The 19,734-nt window shown below is 35.1% G+C and overlaps 1 protein-coding gene across 4 annotated transcripts in view; it reads right to left on the minus strand.

Annotated features, from left to right (window-relative positions):
* LOC121370417 (centrosomal protein 43-like) overlaps window positions 1–19,734 on the minus strand; it is a 34,887-nt gene that overhangs the window by 3,287 nt on the left and 11,866 nt on the right. For 2 of the 4 annotated variants that reach the window (XM_041495630.1, XM_041495628.1), the window contains 10 exons: window positions 19,385–19,455; window positions 17,016–17,077; window positions 16,052–16,078; window positions 14,009–14,157; window positions 10,281–10,420; window positions 8,629–8,685; window positions 3,555–3,754; window positions 2,320–2,388; window positions 1,859–1,928; window positions 600–732 (listed from right to left, as the gene is read on the minus strand). In XM_041495630.1, the coding sequence (XP_041351564.1) occupies window positions 600–732; window positions 1,859–1,928; window positions 2,320–2,388; window positions 3,555–3,754; window positions 8,629–8,685; window positions 10,281–10,420; window positions 14,009–14,157; window positions 16,052–16,078; window positions 17,016–17,077; window positions 19,385–19,455 (978 nt within the window). The remainder of the gene's footprint in view (window positions 1–599; window positions 733–1,858; window positions 1,929–2,319; window positions 2,389–3,554; window positions 3,755–8,628; window positions 8,686–10,280; window positions 10,421–14,008; window positions 14,158–16,051; window positions 16,079–17,015; window positions 17,078–19,384; window positions 19,456–19,734) is intronic. The other 2 variants (XM_041495629.1, XM_041495631.1) reach the window with 2 other exon arrangements.

The following is a 19,734-nucleotide window of genomic DNA, read 5'->3' on the forward strand; positions in this document are numbered from 1 at the left end:
TAGTCTTCAGAGGAAACTCGTCACATTGTTTCATTAGCAGAAAGGGATCTTTTATATGCAGACAGGACAGCACATACCATGGCCTTTAATAGGGCACTAATTGGGATGAGGGGAAAAAACAATCAGAGAATGACTCCTTCGAGGAAATTTGATCTTTCTACATGAGCACTTCAGGAGAGTGCTCTACCAACTGTTTTCAAGAGTGAAAACAAATAACTGGGTGCAAATACTGTTTGAGCAAATTTGGTTTTTGCTTTTTTAAACCCAAATGCAGCAGATATTATAGCACAGCCATCATATTATACAGATACCAATTATGATGGAACTGTTCAGGAAACATTTGTTATTTAAGTACTGCAATTTATGTACACCTGTAAATACTTTCTTTGCATTTCTACTGTCTGGTTGCAAAGATATGATAAATAATGGTGGCCCTTCTGCATATCATCTTGAATTCCCAAGTAAACTCTTCATGGATATGTGGGGAATTTTCTTTATTGCACTATTAGGCAATGTTTCTGAAAATTTCAGCTTGATACCAATTTCTTCCAGGTTTGACCTAATGTCCCTGGCTTAGTAACGTAACAACAATTACTTACCCCATTTTTCTCACTGTTGGGAAAGTCATCTGCTGTTATGTCTTCCTCTATCTCTTCCGTGTCCTCAGCAAGACTACCATTTTCCTGAGTAGATTTTTTGTCTGACCGATTACTTTTCTGACTTACGCTGATTCTAAATAGTAAATTAAAAAATATATTTTAACATTATCTCTTTTTTTTCCCACCTTGATATCTTTATTTTCAAATATTTTGTTGTCATGGCAATTTGTAAGCTTAAAAAATTAAGTGAAATGTACAAATAGGTAGGGACCAACACATTTCTACACAACTAAACTGGTATTTATTCTAAATAGTAAATTAAAAAATATATTTTAACATTATCTCTTTTTTTCCACCTTGATATCTTTATTTTCAAATATTTTATTGTCACAGCAATTTGTAAGCTTCAAAAATTAAGTGAAATGTATAAATAGGTAGGGACCAACACATTTCTATACACAACTAAACTGGTATTTATTAAACATCAAAAATCTGTGGAATATACAACTTTGAAAAACCTTTAGTAGCCAAGATTAATTTGCTATCCTTTAAGTTTAAAACCATTCTTGAGGTGTGGCATTTGGAGACCAGCTTCCCAACATGTGCCAATTGTGGATTAGAATATAAAATACATTATTGTACACCTGGATCATTGCATGTTCTGTACTACAATAGACCTAGTCAAAATTGATTAATAATATATATAAGGTCACAATATCAATACTTTCTTATTTTCTTGATCAGGAAGAAAGGAAGGAAATGTTTTATTTAATGATGCACTCAACACATTTTATTTACGGTTATATGGCGTCAAACATATGGTTAAGGACCACACAGATATAAAGAGAGAAAACCCGCTGTCGCCACTTCATGAGCTACTCTTTTCAATTAACAGCAAGGGATCTTTTATATGCACCATCCCAGACAGGATAGCACATACCACGGCCTTTGATATACCAGTCATGGTGCATTGGCTGTGAGGAGAAATGGCTCAATGGGCCCACCGACAGGGATCGATCCCGAACTGACTGCACATCAAGCGAGCGCCTCACCACTGGGCTAAGTCCCACCCCTTGATCAGTGCTGTATCATGTGGGGACGGGGTAAAAAAGTTCCATTTTTGTTTACTTTGTGAAGACTGTATTACTGTGCTCACATTATTTTTGTACTGGCCCATCCCGTTGTTATTTTGGGTTAGGTACAAATAACCTTGTTAACTCCTATTCCATTTAATGCTAGACTGCATAAAAAAGACTTACCCAGAACTCTGCAAATTAGCTTCATCATCTGGTTCATAATCATCTTCATATTCATAAATTTCTGAATGATCTAAAAAAAAAGAAGAGCAAATAGACCGGTTATGGCATAACAGTATTTAGGTTTAACTATGTGAACACCATTATCACAGTAGTTCAGCACTCAGAAGAAACATACATATATTATAGAAATACAATCTAAAGTATATCTGTTAGTTAGAGAAGATGACTTGTACCAACTTTGAGAACTGTTAAATTAAAACTCTAGGATAAGATAGTCTTATAAAATGCTAAACATTATTTTTATCTATTTAACAAACATAATAACAATTCTCAAATTTTACATTTAGGAGACTGCCCAAGAAAATCCTTGAACCCAGTTTCAGAACCATCCAATTAAAACTCTAAGGAGACTGCTTAAAATATTTAATGATAAACTTCCATACAATTAAAACATTATTTACCATTTCCAAAATCATTTAGCCTGGGTCCCGAATCTCTCAGCTGGTCTCCAGAATCATTTGGTCGCTTTGCTGTAAGTAAAAAACAAAAATCCAGTTGCACATATTTATTTCCTTGAATAGGTTTTAAAAAATTAATGTCTACTGAATTATATACATGTTTATTACCCATATGGTTTACAATAAACAGTTACATAATTATCATATTACTTCATGCTATATTTATGACATGTGTATGATCATATATTCTGCATGCTTGCGGCTGTTACAGTTTGTGAAATTGACATTATCAATGTTGCTCTAATATTACAACTTCCATTCAGTAATGAGAATGTATTACTTAACTGAATAAAAAAAATAACTAGTAAATAAATTGTAGCTAAATTTATTTTATTTTAATCTTATAATGAAAACAAAGGGATTTATTTACTATCTGTGTGTATTTTTGGAACTGAACTCATTTAATGTTACCATCAAATGATTCCAGTCAGTGCACCCATCAAAGGTTGTGGTATGTGCTATCCTGTCTGTGGGATGGTGCATATAAAGATCCCTTGCTACAAATGAAAAAATGTTTCCTCTCTAAGACCATATGTCGAAATTACTAAATGTTTGACATCCAATTGCCGATGATTAATAAATCAATGTGCTCTAGTGATGTTGTTGAACAAAACAAACTTCATTGAATGTTACTAACATAGCAATTATAGTCATCCTTTCAACAGCTAGATCATAGTTATTTTAATAAAAACATACAATATTATGTTGATTTCTGTAAACAGATTCACATTGTCATCATTGAATTCGGACTGAAAGATTTCTGAGGCAAACTTCTGCTTCGTTTTTGTTTAGTTTTTAATTTGGGTTGGGTGGCTGATTTTACTGATGTCCCTCGGTCATGTATTTAGTCAAAAGTAATTCACTATGTTATCCTATTTTATATTTATTCAAATTGTGACTATTAATGATATACAGTGAAACCTGTCTAAACCGGACCCTGAACAAATCGGAATCCTGTCAAAACCGGTCATGTTTCATGATCTAAATTCTAAAATGTGACCTTCTAGACACCGGATCCTGTCTAAATCTGATAAATATTAGGTCCCAGACATGATCCAGTTTAGACAGGTTTCACTGTATATAGATATATTAACAAAAAAATTAAAATTCTTTTCAATTTTTTTTATAAATATGATTTAAAAAAAAAAGAGATTCCTGAAAGAATTTCCAATGGTCACCTTGTCTGTCTGTGTCTAATGGCGGGGCTCCCATCAGAGATGACATACTAGATCCCTTGTCTTTATTCAGAGACGGCAATCCTTGCAGTGAGGTCATGTCACTACCACCAACGCTGTTCACAGGTCCATAGTCCACCTTCTTGGTTGTTACACCACTCGAACTTAATGCTTTACTCTCTGCTTGCTTGTTTGCTTCACTGCTAAAAAAACAACAAAGAAACAACAAAAATTAAATAAGTCCTAGTTGGCAGTGAAAATAATGTAATGCAAATTGACATAGATATAACATAGACCCAATTGATATTTTCCATATACAAAACACTTGAATGAATCCTCTATTTATTGAGGGGGGTTGTGAATTGTTTCTTCTTTAAACCAAAATGATTATAAACATATTTATAGAAAATGTATGTTAATTTCTAGAATAAACTAGAACACAGAAATTTAATGCAAATCACTGTTTTATTTGTATACTGGTTAAGCAACTGTAAGTTCATGTGAATCACAAACTGGGTACCTGGTTACTGGTAACACAACTTTGATATGAACAGTCACTTCATAGTATGATGGAATATGACCACAAGAAAATATAAAAACCATTTTAAAATGTGGGCTATTTTCCGGTAATATATAGAAATTGAAACTTTTAAAGCAAACTTTCTTCTTAAAATGTATTGGCAATTCATGTGTAACCCAAATTTTCAAACATAAAGGGAGTAGTTTAACTTTTAAAATAATCATACTGTGTAGTCAGTAACAAATTCATATATTATTTACAATTAAAACTAAAAGCAAATAATTTAATTTTGTTTGCATTTATAATAGACCAATAATAATATAAATTATAAATAATGTCATATAATTTCCAGATTCCAATGAGTGAACCAACTGGTTATGCAAACAAAACTCACATAACCAAACAACTGGATATCCGGCCGAAATAACATGCATACCAGTTATGCCAGTCACTATTAGAAAAGGTCTGTTACTTTGAAACATACCAGTTATATAATGTTCAAAATAAGTAAGGGATATTCAAATATAACACAATATAACAGAAATGTATTAATTTTTATTGCAATATTAATTAATGGTAAAACACAAGCACTCATGTGACAAGGGATTGGCATTAAAGATTCTAGCCAGGATAGTGATGTAGGTCCAGAGGAAACACAGCAATGTGTCTCAGTCAAATGTGTGGTAACGTAGGGTCAACATGTGTGGATGTTACTTCTCTGCAATCTGTTACGAATAGTCTGACCAGACACTGTAACGCCAGTTGTAACACAGAGTTCTCTTGCGATTTGATTGTCTGATTGACCTCGATTCCTCAACATGTAAGTCCTAATGAAGCTGTCCTGAACCGGAGTTATGGCCCTTGGCCGACCTGAATGAGGACAATCATCCACATTTCTGGTTTGTCAATATCGGGCCCACAATCGGTTAATGACTGATTGTGACACATTAAGTCTACGGGCCACAATTCGCTGAGTGGTGCCAACTTGGAGCATGCCTACAGCCCTGAGATGTTCCTGACATTGGAGAGTTGCATTGTTGAAAAGTTACAAAATGGTGTAAAGAATGTGATGGCAAGGTTATGATTTAGTGTTCCAGTACAAACATAAAATAATACTGCCATACACACAAACTAAATGTTCACACAACGTACACACAAACTAAGTGTTCAATTACAAATCACATCCTTCGCACGTGCAACATCACCTCACGTGCTTCGCAATCAAAACAATCGGTGCATCCTACTTATTGTTCAACAGTATATGTTATATCACTCCATGGTAATGGTCCGACTATTATTTGTGTTTGTATAGTCAACTGCAACATGAGTTAGGCTCAGTGTCATAGTTAGGATTAGGGTTAGACCTAGGACCTTTAAATTAATGGACCTTCAGAATTTAGACATAACACCATTATGCTAAATTTTGAATCTGTCCCTTGTAGGGGCGGGATGTAGCCCAGTGGTAAAGCACTCACTTGATGCACAGTCGGTTTGCGATTGATCCCCGTCTGTGGGCCCATTGACTTATTTCTCATTCCAGCCAGTACACCATGACTGGTATATCAAAGGCTGTGGTATGTGATAACATGTCTGTGGGATGGTGCATATAAAAGATCCCTTGCTACTAATGGAAAAATGTAGCAGGTTTTCTCTCTAAGACTACATGTCAAAATTACCAAATGTTTGACATCCAATAGCCAATGATTAATAAATGTGCTCTAGTTGTGTTGTTAAACAAAACAAACTTTAACTCTCCCTTGTATAACAGATGTAGAAGTAGATAACACAAATAAAATAAAAATATGAAACAACCAAATAAATATAAATTACTTTTACTTTTTACTAGCAACATTAAATCTAATTGTGATATAAAAATGGATTTAGATGTACTGTATCCGTAAAATTTATTTTAATGTATTTGATGTTTCATTAAATATCACCAGACTTGGTTATACATGCACAATGTGCATGCATACAAATTCAGATATATAGGTTCTAATATCTATGTTAGTAACACAAAATAAAAATAAAATTACAAAAATATTTCAAAATTTAAGATAATTTAAAATTTCCAAACGACATCCTACTGAATTTTAACTGAAAACAAGAGACTTTTAATATTTTAGTGTATTAATAAACAATCACTTGTATGGAATTAATGTTCCATACATAAAGCAACAGACTTACATTATGATATGTACATCTAATAAAGTTAATAATTGAGTTGCTTATCAGTCATTCCAGGAAATGTATTGCAATTATAATTAGCAAATTAAAAAAAAAGATATCAATGTAGAACTTGAATAATAAAAATCATGCATACAATATTTTTAGTTTACAAAATATATTGTTTTGACTACAACATGCCCTTTATCACTTTACAGGTATTATTGCAAATTATATGTTAGTGTAATTTTAATGAACTGGATTCTTTTATTAAATATTACACTTTGAAGAAATTATAAACTCACTGTCATAAATTTGTTCATCTATTTATAGAAAGTAGTATGGTACATAAATTTTATTATTTCTGTATAATGCAATAATTCACATTTCTTTTGATTTGGTGATTATATATTAAAAAAAATTAAACGGCAAAATATACGCAGTCAGGTGAATTCACTGATTTCAATCTGTGGTAAAACAGTTATTTTAAGAAACAGACTCCCTGTCCTAATAAACATACAATCTGATCCACTGTTTGTCAAATCTGGCAAAAAATTTTTTAACAAAATACATTTTATACATAATAGCTTCGCCATCTTGAAAATGGCAGTAATTTTTAATTTTTTGTTGATCATGAACACCAAGAATAAACTTGCTCAAACAATATATCAAAATGTAAACATTTGCAGCAACTCGACTGTGGTACTGTGTACCCCACTATAATACATGGTCTTCAAACTTCAGTATAAAAGACATTAATTAAATACCTTGAATAATTATCAACTTTTCACAATGAAACAATGATACTTTGGGGTACAGTCAAGAAAGATTTCTGGCTTATTTTGTGTGTGTGCCAAGAACAGGTTTTAATGGAAAAATTAATATAACAAATGAACATAACAAAATGAGAAATGTGCTATGAAAAATCAAGACATGCCTTTCTAACACAGAAAAACTGTGAGCTAATTAACAACAGGTAAAACAACATTATGACTGCTTAGAATACAACACATTGTCTGTTGGTTTTAAAAACAAGAAAACATGGTTCATATGTTTATTTGTGTAGCATGTTATATTAGGTTCTTTGTTTACATAATTTCATAAAGACTGCAGATCTCTGAGAATTTAAAATCTGTGTAAACCATTTATGGGTTACATCAAAAACATTTCTGATAACTCATTTCCTTTTGCATAATTTGTTATGATCATGTAAGTGATGGACTTCTTAAATTTAATACACAAAATGAACATGGGTTACACAAAACAAGATTTGCAAAAGGAGAACAAAACAATTGTCCTCACAATTTCCAAAGGCCTGTGACTGTACAAAAAAATAAAAACCTATGACTGGCCACTAAAATGAAGTGTGTAATACATCAGATTCAACATGTGTTCACTAAAATGAGATTAAACTGCAGTATCATTGTAAACAATACGCGTGTATGTTGCATTCCTTAATGTAATGCATTTCTTATGTTAACTACATGTAAGTAAAAAAAAAAATGAAACATAACAATGCACACAGTGACAACAAATTCTTACACAGTGACAACAAATGCTTATCTTATTAAAATGTGCACAAACATTTCTAATAACATAGCAAGGTTTGACATTAACAGTTTGGCAACTCAGGGTTGGAAACATGTGGTTCAGAGCAGTGGTAGCAGAGGTCTAAGTGAAGCCTGACTAACTGCAAGTTGTAGAATAACATCGTAAGTTGATTTGTTGATATCACAAGTTATCACATTCAGTCTGTTTGACTTATGAAATATGATGCTGGATTAGCTGATGTCAGAGTACAGTTGTATTGCTCTTTGAAATGTATAATTTACAGTGCATCCTTTAGGTAAATATATTTTGTTCTACCATAATGGATATTTTGCATGTTACATTTGGCAACAATGTTAACTTTGAGGGGCGGGACGTAGCCCAGTGGTAAAGTGCTTGCTCGATGCACAGTCATTTTAAGATCAATCCCCATTGGGCTATTTCTCGTTCCAGCCAATGCACCACGACTGGTATATCAAAGGCCGTAGTATGTACTACCCTGTCTGTGATATGGTGCATATAAAAGATCCCTTGCTGCTAATAGAAAAAGAGTAGCCCATGATGTGGTGACAGCGACTTTTTTTCTCAACATCTGTGTGGTCCTTAACCATATGTCTGATGCCATATAACCGTAAATAAAATGTGTTGAGTGCATCGTTAAATAAAACATTTCTTTCAATGTTAACTTTTTTCATACATCATACAGGTTTGACAGAACAAGTGCCATTTGCTCCTGTCTTATTGCCCATCACATGGTCTACCGAGTCAAACAGTTAACATCGAACCCTGTATGAACTAACGTGCAACATCAGTGTTAGGCAACTCCCTTGCTGGCTGACTAACCTCTTGAGTGGAGAATAAACTGGTATGTGAGATGGTTTGCTTCTTGATGTCGAAGTACTGTTGTGATGACAAATGAATGAACACAAGCATATTTTACAGTTTTGAACATCAAGGTGCTAATGACTCTAGTGCATGTACCTAGGTTGTTGTGTCAAAGCTAGTTGCGAAACCAGTAAATAGAACTTATTTCAAAACTGTTTAAATTCTGTGCTCATGAACATGAATAGAGAAATAAAGCAAAAATATGTAAACATTGGTGAAATAAAAGCAACAAAAGCACAAACTAAATCGAAATGTCTTCAGTTAAACTGAGAACACCACATAACAGAAATGAAGTAATCTATTTAAAATAACATGATCAATGTCAGATTAAACTTATTTATTATATAGTTTGATTACCACATTAACTTATTTATTATATAGTTTGATTACCACATTAACTTATTTATTATATAGTTTGATTACCACATTAACTTATTTATTATATAGTTTGATTACCACATTAACATATTTATTATATAGTTTGATTACCACATTAACATATTTATTTCACCTCACTGTTCATATTTAAAATGTTAAAATATTTGTTCAGACTTTTTACCCATTTCACCCATTTTTGATGCATCAAACAATTTGTGGTAATATATACATCTTAAGAAGTTTTTTGTTACAACTGTAATCAATTGAATGTTGAAATTATCTCTATGCCTTGGAAAACACACACTTTTCTCTGACAATATTATTGAACAAATCAACAAATTCACGATTTGCTTTTTTAAAGCATGTTTTTGAATTCACATTGTGGAAGTGCTTAAATGAAAAAGCCTTGGCAGTTTCCTACCAATAAAAGTAGGTTATACATGCACCTAAGATTTAACAAAACAGTGTTCAAAAAGCTTGTTTTCCAGAAGTAACACATAAATTCCTTTTAACTATTTATTTCGAACATTTAAAAATAGAAAAATTACAAATTCCCTTCCAGACTCGAATTTAATAAGGTTAAATATTCAAAATCAATTACTCTTAATTATTATTTAGTTTCCTATTAGCGACACAAGTTGTAAAAGAGCTTTGAACATTCAGAATTTTTTTTATAGGTCTTCAATACCCGACTGATAAATATGCACATTTTAAAATATTTGCGTATATCAGCATTCTGAAAGCAGTAAACCTCTAATCACAGAACAATCCTTTGCCATTTGCCTTTGTATAGAAACTTTTGCACAATAATAAAATAATACACTGTCAACAGTTTGTTTGGGGTCATTCATAATTTCATTTTGTAAGGTATATCTTTATCAACATTTATTTCAAACTTGCTTCTTTGATATACTATGCATCATTACATACATCCCAAAATGGATTAAATCCTCTTGTATGGTTGATATAAACCAATGGTATATAACTATATATGAAGTTTGAAACATAAAACTTTTTTTTTCAAACTGACCTCATGGACTTTAAACATTTCATAAAAACACTTCTCAGTTGTGAACAACACCTAAGTCTGACATAGGCTCTACTTGGAAAATGTTCAAAAATGACAATTCAGCTGCAGTAAGACAGGTCTAGCAGAGTAACGCAACAACATTTGTGCAAAACATGTATTTTTAGCTACAATAAAGCACAAGAAAAGAATTCGGCTGACCAACCTGTTGAATGATCTCAATCCACCTACTGGTGGTACCGGGTCGTCGAAGAAGGAGTCGTTTTTCAGACCATCGAGGTCATCTTTACCGGACCCATTCTTCATGTCATCCATGTTGATCTTATTCTTAATCTCTACAGATCTCTACAATCATAAAACATAACACAATGAATGAATGAATGTTTAACGACACCCCAGCACAAAAATCCACATCGGCTAACCGGGTCGTCGAAGAAGGAGTCGTTTTTCAGACCATCGAGGTCATCTTTACCGGACCCATTCTTCAAGTCATCCATGTTGATCTTATTCTTAATCTCTACAGATCTCTACAATCGTAAAACATAACACAATGAATGAATGAATGTTTAACGACACCCCAGCACAAAAATCCACATCGGCTAATGGGTGTTTAAATATTATACAATGACATGTTTTATTTAATAATAGATTGAAGTAACTCTTTAAGATGATTTGAAATATTCACATATATTGAAATATACAGGAAGGATGAACTGTCCAGTAAAAGATCTCCTCGGGAGTGGCTTGTCCTCCTATAGCACCAGCTAGAGGTTCCTGGAATTAACCACTATTTTGCCAAATTAGAAAATTTGTTTCTAATTTTCATTATTATTCATACTTACCTAGTACTAGCACAACAACAATGCTATACAACCCTAAGTTATAAACCTCCACTGCAGAATTATCTCCCCTTGCCGGATGTATAACCTACACTCGCGCATGGGTAGACCGTATATCCTCGTTATCCATTCAAAGTCCGGAATGACTGAATAAAAAAAGACCTCCCTCGGGGCGGGTGGGAGGTAACGGTTGTTGTGCTAGTACTAGGTAAGTATGAATAATAATGAAAATTAGAAACAAATTTTCTAATAGTCTTATTCAACTTACCGTACTAGCACAACAACAATGCTGTAACAGACGTGAATTAACACCGCTAAAGCATGAGAATTTAACATTAAAGGGAGGAGGTAAGAAAACAAGGAGGACTTACCCATTCAACCAGTAGTGATCGTCTCAAGTAATGATACAGTGAAAAAGCAACCCACATCATACGAGGTATAAAATGTCAAAGTGACTTTTAAATTGAAGAACTACAACCCCAATTAAAAGTAAACCAAGTTAACAAGGTGAGGAAACCCGCACACAAAGTAATGGTAAAAGACACTCGACTGCGCCAGATAGTCAACCATCTACCCCCCACTCTCCAAACAGGAGGTGGAGAACTATCTCCCAGAAAGACTGCCACTAGCGACCGGTCGAAATAAGGGTCGCCCCCTACTCATGGCCCTGTGCACCGAAACGACTTGCTGCCCTGCAATGACGGATTGAATTCGCCGAGTTCCGTCCGGACCAACAGCCATATCACAGAAATATAACCGGTCAAACGTGTGTCGACCTTTCCAAAACCCCTCACTCATGACCTTGAAAATGTCCAAAGAATCATGGAAATTAAGGGAAGCAGAAATCGCTCGAATCTCATGAGGTAAAACGGAGAAATTCAGCAGAACATGATCACCCACCTTCTCATATGCCAGTTTGATGGTTGCAGCAATCCATCTCGACAAAGCATTCTTCGTAATGTCTCCTGGTTGGCGTGTGAAAGAGATAAACAGTCTCTTAGTGTTTTGCCGGAGATTTCTAGTATGCTCCAAATAGAATTTCAAAGCCCGTACCGGACAAAGAAGTCTATCAGAATTATCCGCAGAAAGGGTATGAGATAAACACTGAATGATGGCCGGAGGAAACTCTTCCCCTGGCACCTGGTTCTTAGCCACGAAAACGTAACGTAACTGACCCGTCCGTATTGTAATCCAACAAATCATGCAAAAAAGCATAAATCTCACTAATACGACAGCAAGCCGCTAGTGAGACCAGAAACAAAGTTTTCCACGTCAAATGACGAAGACTGGCGAATTTCAAAGGCTCGTAGGGCTTGCCTTTGAGTGCATGCAGAACCAGAAAAACATTCCATTTAGGCAAAATGGAAGGCTTCTCAACCGTGTTTTGCAATGACTTAAGCAAGTCATGCAACACGAGATTCGTTAAGAAATCTTGACGTCCACACTGCCTCAGAGTAGTCAAAATGGACGACCGGTGACTTCTCACTGTGTGAACCTTCAGCTGTCTTTCTTGGACAAGAGCCAGAAAGTACTCAGCTAAGTCATTAACAGTAGGTGACAAGGGATACACGTCCCTTTCAGTCGCCCAACGAACCTAAGCGCTTCGAAGAGGAGACGAGCTCAGCAACCCGTTTAGAAAAGCCTCGGTTTAGGAGGGAAACCCTGACAATCGCCATGCGTGAAGTCGAAAAACCTCCGGCTTCGGATGCCACTCTGTCTGACGCAATCTCTGACTGAGCAGATCGGGTATCAACGGCAACCGCACCGGCTTCTGCACTAAAAGTGACAGGAGCGGAGGAAACCAGGCTTGAGCTGCCCAATTTGGGGCTACGAGTGTGACACGACAAGGTTGCTGTTTGATCTTTGCCAGAACCTTGCGAATCAGAACCGGATGGGGAAAGGTGTAAAAATCCAGTCCCGTCCCGTCCAGTCCATGCTCAACGCATCGTACTCAGTGCCAGTGGGTCTGGTATCGGTGATACAAACACTGGCAACTGACTGTTCAGGCAAGTGGCAAACATATCGAGTTGAGGACTCCCCCACAACTGAAGAACTCGATAAGCCACCGTCCGGTGCAACATCCACTCCGTCCGAACCGGGGAACGACGACTCAAAGCGTCCGCCAAGATGTTCACGGACGAAGGAATGTGTTTGGCCGATAACACCACTCCCCAATCGTCGCACCATTCCAGAATCTTCAAAGCCGCAAGACTCAATGGCAGAGATTTGGTGCCTCCCCACCGATTGAGGTACACAACAACCGACATGTTGTTCGCCCTCACAAAATTCGACGATGTCGAATAACAGTCCTGAAATGGAGACAAGCGCGACGCACTGCTTCCATCTCCAACAGGTTGATGTGACAACTCCTCTCTGAAGGAGTCCACACCCCTGACAGATGTTGATCCAAAAGGTGTGCACCGAACCCCTCGAGGGAAGCATCGATAAACAGGACCAATTCTGGAGAAAGTGGGTGTAAAGGATGGAGCCCGAGGAAGCCGTGTCAGACATTAACCCCCTGTGTAAATCACCCAAAAGACCTCGTATGACAGAGTAAAACAAAATTACAAATTAATAAACAATTTAACAATTTGACAAAAAATTTACTACAGAACTCGAACACGACTGCAATGGAGGACTGCAGAATCAAAAACGAGGATATACGGTCTACCCATGTGCGGGTGTAGGTTATACATCCGGCAAGGGGAGATAATTCTGCAGTGGAGGTTATAACTCAGGGTTGTATAGCATTGTTGTTGTGCTAGTACGTTAAGTTGAATAAGACTATACCCATTCGACTCTGTCTTGATTAAGGATAACGGTTTTGTCGTTTCCTGTATATTTTGCACTACAGATACATGGTAAAATTATCAATTAATCTATATAAGTGGTGACCACATTAAAGCTGGAATGGTGAAACCATAAAGGCCTGCATGTTATATACATGATAGTCAAAAGATAATTAATCCACAGAAGTGCTAGGTTTTTGTAATATTACACAGCCATAACAACAATCCTACTTCCTTTTCACCATTAGAAAGTGGACATATTACTTCACAGTAAATCACATAATTTATTAAAACCAACAAATTACCATGGGTGGTGGTGGAGTAGACGGGAGAGGTGGTGGCTTGCCAGAATGGGAACTTGACTGCAGTAGACCGGACACGTCTTGAGAAACCACTGACTTGCATAATAAGAACAGCCTCTTGTACATTCCTAGAAACTCATTAAAGTCTATACCTGTTAAAAAGAAATACACATACATTTTATAAATTTAGTACATCGTTTTCCAAATATTACTGTATATACACATAGTATATCATTATTATTATAATTATACATGTAACTTTCAATAAAAAAATAAAAAATATTAGTCCAGGAAGAATTACGTTAATTAAATGTATCACATACCACAATCACAAACCAATATCCGTATAAAGATTGCTATGACCCATTTTTATATTTTTTATTCAGTAAATTATTATTATTTGTTTTAATTTGTGATACAAAATTCATAATTAACAGAGTTCTATTAAAGAAATTATAGTAATAAATTAATAGTTAACTTATAAATTATTTTTCAACATGCAACAAGAATAATATCCACTCTTTTGGACATAAAAGTTTATAAGAAAAACATTCAACGCAAAACCTTAAAAAAGAATTAAAACACAAAATGTAACTTTTTCTTACTACAAGTTCATGAAGTTCAAATAATAATTCATGACAAAAAATGCAGCATTTAGAGAGAAATTAATCATAAAAGCTCCATGCAGCCATCAATGTATCATAAAATCTACTGATAAAAATATTAAAATGTTGAATTCAGCCATTTATAAACACTGAAACTTTAAAACATATATCAATGTATTATATGCAAATATTTACTAAAAATATAAATAAATACAAATTTAGAATTTAGTGATTTATAAACCCAGATATTTAATCATATTTTCTATATTGTTATTGTTGCTATGGATGCCATTTTGGTTTTTAACAAAGGATTAATCTTACATTTTCAATTGATGTATCAGGAAACATTTTGTTCAGTATCGTGTTGCGATTCGCTACATAAGTTTCAGAGAGTGCTATACAATTTTAAAACATTCAATTTTCAACTGACTAGAAATATCGTTAACCAAGATTTTGAAAGCAAAATGTTCCCTGTGTATCCTTGAATACAGCATCCCCCACAACCTACGCGACCTTCTTCAAAATATGCTCTGTTGAATTCAGCAAAAAGAAACACCACAAAAACTTCCAGCTAAATAATGAAAAATGTGTGTGGACAAAATCTATTAGTTTTTATATCACTACTCCAACCAATAATGCATTGTTTAATTGTAAGAAACAAAACACTCAAACCAAAGACAAAATGACCTCCAGGCCAACTTACAATAATCATCATCAGTTATAATCGGTTTGCACAGACCGACCAACTTTCTATAACTAGTACACAATTGGTCAGAATCACAGAAATGTAAAAAAGATTTGAATTATAAGGACCATGCACTTATTATCACCTACAACTTGCTAATTTTACTTTTAATAACCGTTTATTTATTTTTTATCTTCACATGACAACAAACACCAACCACAATATATTTACATCAAGTCCATCATCTAAACTAGAGGAACAATTACAGTTAACATTTTCCACACACAATCGATTATGGAATTTTATAATCAATCATTAAATTGGTAGAGCCAAATCGATCAATTTACAATTAAAATTGATCATTGCTAATGGAAACAACTTCACAGATCAAACTGTACTGAAATTACTTGAATTGAATGACTGATATTTTGAATGACAAGCAAATAATTTTCTCTTGAAACATACCTGAGTATTTCTTTTTTAAAGTACTTAATAATCATATATGTGGAACCAATCTTTGAAGTCAACACTTATTTAATAGTACTGTAGCTATTTAAAATAATCAAATTTGTTATTTCTTTTCAGTAAAGATATCACACTGTGTTTATCAAAGAAAAACTAACGACATGTCATATTTCAGCAAGATGCAATAATTCTTCTTAAGCTGCATGCCATACCAAAGATGAGAAAACCTGAGCTACATTCCACTGAGAAAGCGTAACCATGCATACTAATAACACAAAGTGAAGATCCTACCTCCAGGACTAAGAGACATGTAGACCCCTAATGAGAACAATAGAGAATGACCATAACAGAATTAACAATATAAAAACAAACTTCATTTAGTGAGGTTCATTACTTATTTCAGTGTTTCCTGTTTATGAATCAGATGGTGGTTTTGATACTGGAAATGCTGATACCTCAATGGCAGCGACGTTTCTGTAATTATCCCATACCAGCTGGGGTTTGTTCATATAAAAACAGGCTTCTGAGAATTGAAAATCTGCGTGACCCATTTATCGGTTGTGCAAAAATAAATCCAGGTAACCCATTTTCTTTTTGCTTAACCCATTATATCCAAGTAAATGGTGATCCAAATTCCGCGTGAACAAAAAGTAGGTTATGCAACATTAGATTCACGCGAGCAAAAGCCTGAAAAGAATGCCATTTACCATGAGAACATCAAGGTGAACATTACTATCAATAACAGTACAGTGATTTTTCTTATTAAATGCATTAAAACCAAATGTTTCAACTTGGATAAAAATACACTATCTAATCTACAAGCCAGCAATAGGGTATCCTTTATAAATTTGACTTCCAGTGAAGATGCATGACCCTGGGTGAGTGGAGGACAAAGGTAAGGATTGGCTTTTTGCAGCGATATAAACCTTGTTTATATTCAAAAACATCAACTGATGTTTAAGCTGTTTTACACAAAATACAGTGACAAAAGAAATGAGGGGTGCAAAATAATAATAAAATGTAGTAAAGACAGAATATACCGAAATGTAACAAATTTGTGATATTAAGCTAACATACGTTTAAAAGAAGAGGGCTTCTGTTTCAATTAATATCATACATGATAATTTACACTATGAGCATGATGTACAGCATATTTGTATTTACTCACATTTTTTTGGTCACTCAGGATACATATAATATTAAAATCTACAGAATTAAATTGTGTTTTTAAAATGATTTGGTAAAACATACTTACTGTTACTGAAATCTTTATCCACTGCCTTAAATTCATCATTGACATATCTGTCCAACATATTCCTAAAAGTAAATAAATACACATCTATGTACTAATCAAATAAGAATATTGTATCAAGGCTTCTAAAAAATTGTTTTAATCCACTAGCCATTTGATCACTGATTAAAAACATTTACTAGCCACAATTAAATATTCACTAGCCCTACTTTACTTTAGTTAATACAATTTTACTAAATAATAGTAATAATCAAATATGTCACCTAAAGAGGGAGACAGAGCTTAAAAACACTAACATTGGAGGTTGGGGTGGGGTCAGGATATTTATATTTACAAAATAGACTTAACTGCAACATTTGACAATTTTGTTTTTCACTAGCCATCGGGCATGGCAACAGTTTACTAGCCCAACACTGAATATCACTAGCCATGGGAGTGGGTTTACGATAATACAATGTATGGATGCTCTCAACAAAAGCAATTAATATTTGCTGCTTCATTCTGTTTTCTCAGTTCACTTGTTCACGATGTAACTAGAGCACACTGACAAATTAATCCTTGTTTATTGAATGTAACCATTTCAACAAAGTCTCCAGCAGATAATTCTTTAATACTAACTTGTTATTTGAAACCGCATGACTCATGGATACAATTTGAACAAGTGAACTGAGAAAACAAACTGAACGAAACATGCAAATTAATGGCAGTTCTGGCTAATTGATACATGTAAGAAAATCAACAAAATTCATGACTTTCAAATGCATCACCATCTATGGTAGGTATTAGTTACAGATGTCTTCATCAAGGTACAATTTAAATTCAATGATAAAGATATATTCCTTTTTTTATATCTATTTGAAAGCAAAATAATGTAAAATCTTTAATCTGTTGTGGGATACTGTTTGGGATACGGGGGAAAAAATCCAATTGGTTCACCAAGTAAAAGTTTGTTTTGTTTAACAACACCACTGGAGCACATGAATTAATTAATCACTCATAATTGGATGTCAAACATTTGGTAATTATGACTCGTAGTCATCAGAGGAAACCCGTTACATTTTTTCTAATGCAGCAAGAGATTTTTTATATGCACTTTCCCACAGACAGGAAAACACATACCACGGCCTTTGACCAGTTGTGGTGCACTGATTGGAACAAGAAAAAAAAAATCAGCTGAATGGATCCGCCAAGGTTATTTGATCCTGCGATGCAAGCACCTCAAGAGAGCACTCAACCGACTGAGCTAAATCCTGCCCTGGTTCACCAATATGCTTCAGTTCTACGACCCAAGTACCTCAGGCGAGTTTTCTACTGACTGAGCTAAATCCTGCCCTGGTTCACCAAGATGCTTCAGTTCCACGACCCAAGTACCTCAGGCGAGTTTTCTACTGACTGAGCTAAATCCTGCCCTGGTTCACCAAGATGCTTCAGTTCCACGACCCAAGTACCTCAGGTGAGTTTTCTACTGACTGAGCTAAATCCTGCCCTGGTCCACCAAGATGCTTCAGTTCCACGACCCAAGCACCTCAGGCGAGTTTTCTACTGACTGAGCTAAATCCTGCCCTGGTTCACCAAGATGCTTCAGTTCCACGACCCAAGTACCTCAGGCGAGTTTTCTACTGACTGAGCTAAATCCTGCCCTGGTCACCAAGATGCTTCAGTTCCACGACCCAAGTACCTCAGGCGAGTTTTCTACTGACTGAGCTAAATCCTGCCCTGGTCCACCAAGATGCTTCAGTTCCACGACCCAAGTACCTCAGGCGAGTTTTCTACTGACTGAGCTAAATCCTGCCCTGGTTCACCAAGATGCTTCAGTTCCACGACCCAAGTACCTCAGGCGAGTTTTCTACTGACTGAGCTAAATCATGCCCTGGTCCACCAAGATGCTTCAGTTCCACGACCCAAGTACCTCAGGCGAGTTTTCTACTGACTGAGCTAAATCCTGCCCTGGTCCACCAAGATGCTTCAGTTCCACGACCCAAGTAACTCAGGCGAGTTTTCTACTGAGCTAAATCCTGCCCTGGTCCACCAAGATGCTTCAGTTCCACGACCCAAGTACCTCAGGCGAGTTTTCTACTGACTGAGCTAAATCCTGCCCTGGTTCACCAAGATGCTTCAGTTCCACGACCCAAGTACCTCAGGCGAGTTTTCTACTGACTGAGCTAAATCCTGCCCTGGTTCACCATGATGCTTCAGTTCCACGACCCAAGTACCTCAGGCGAGTTTTCTACTGACTGAGTTAAATCACATCCCCTGCTGACGAACTAGCAAAGATGCAATTAAAACAAAGGATATTTTTCTCTTTTAAAATATTTACATAATTTGCCAATCAATTTTACCGATGCTTTTTAAAGGCTTGTCTGTTCATTTACCTGTGAAAACCAGGAAATATGTCCATAAAGAGGTCTCGGAGTTCCTCCTTGTCTATCGTACCACTGCCATCCTGAAAAAAATGTGTCCAAAATTCAAAAACATTTATTTTAAAATTTTAGATTAAAGTGATGATAGAAATGCAGAATTTTTTTTTTGAAACTTGTGATCTTAAATGTAAAATAATTATGTTTCAACTGGCATAAAATGTGAACAGAACTTTCCAAAATTAGATTTGCTTCGTTTCCTTCAGATTTTCGGGTAATTATCTTATTCTGCATAACAATGACTAGTGGTAGTCTGACAACAGTATATCATCACTATCATTAGTCTTTATTTCATCACTGTTTTC

The sequence above is a fragment of the Gigantopelta aegis genome, chromosome 4 (genome assembly GCF_016097555.1).
Source record: "Gigantopelta aegis isolate Gae_Host chromosome 4, Gae_host_genome, whole genome shotgun sequence".
Lineage (NCBI taxonomy): Eukaryota > Metazoa > Mollusca > Gastropoda > Neomphalida > Peltospiridae > Gigantopelta > Gigantopelta aegis.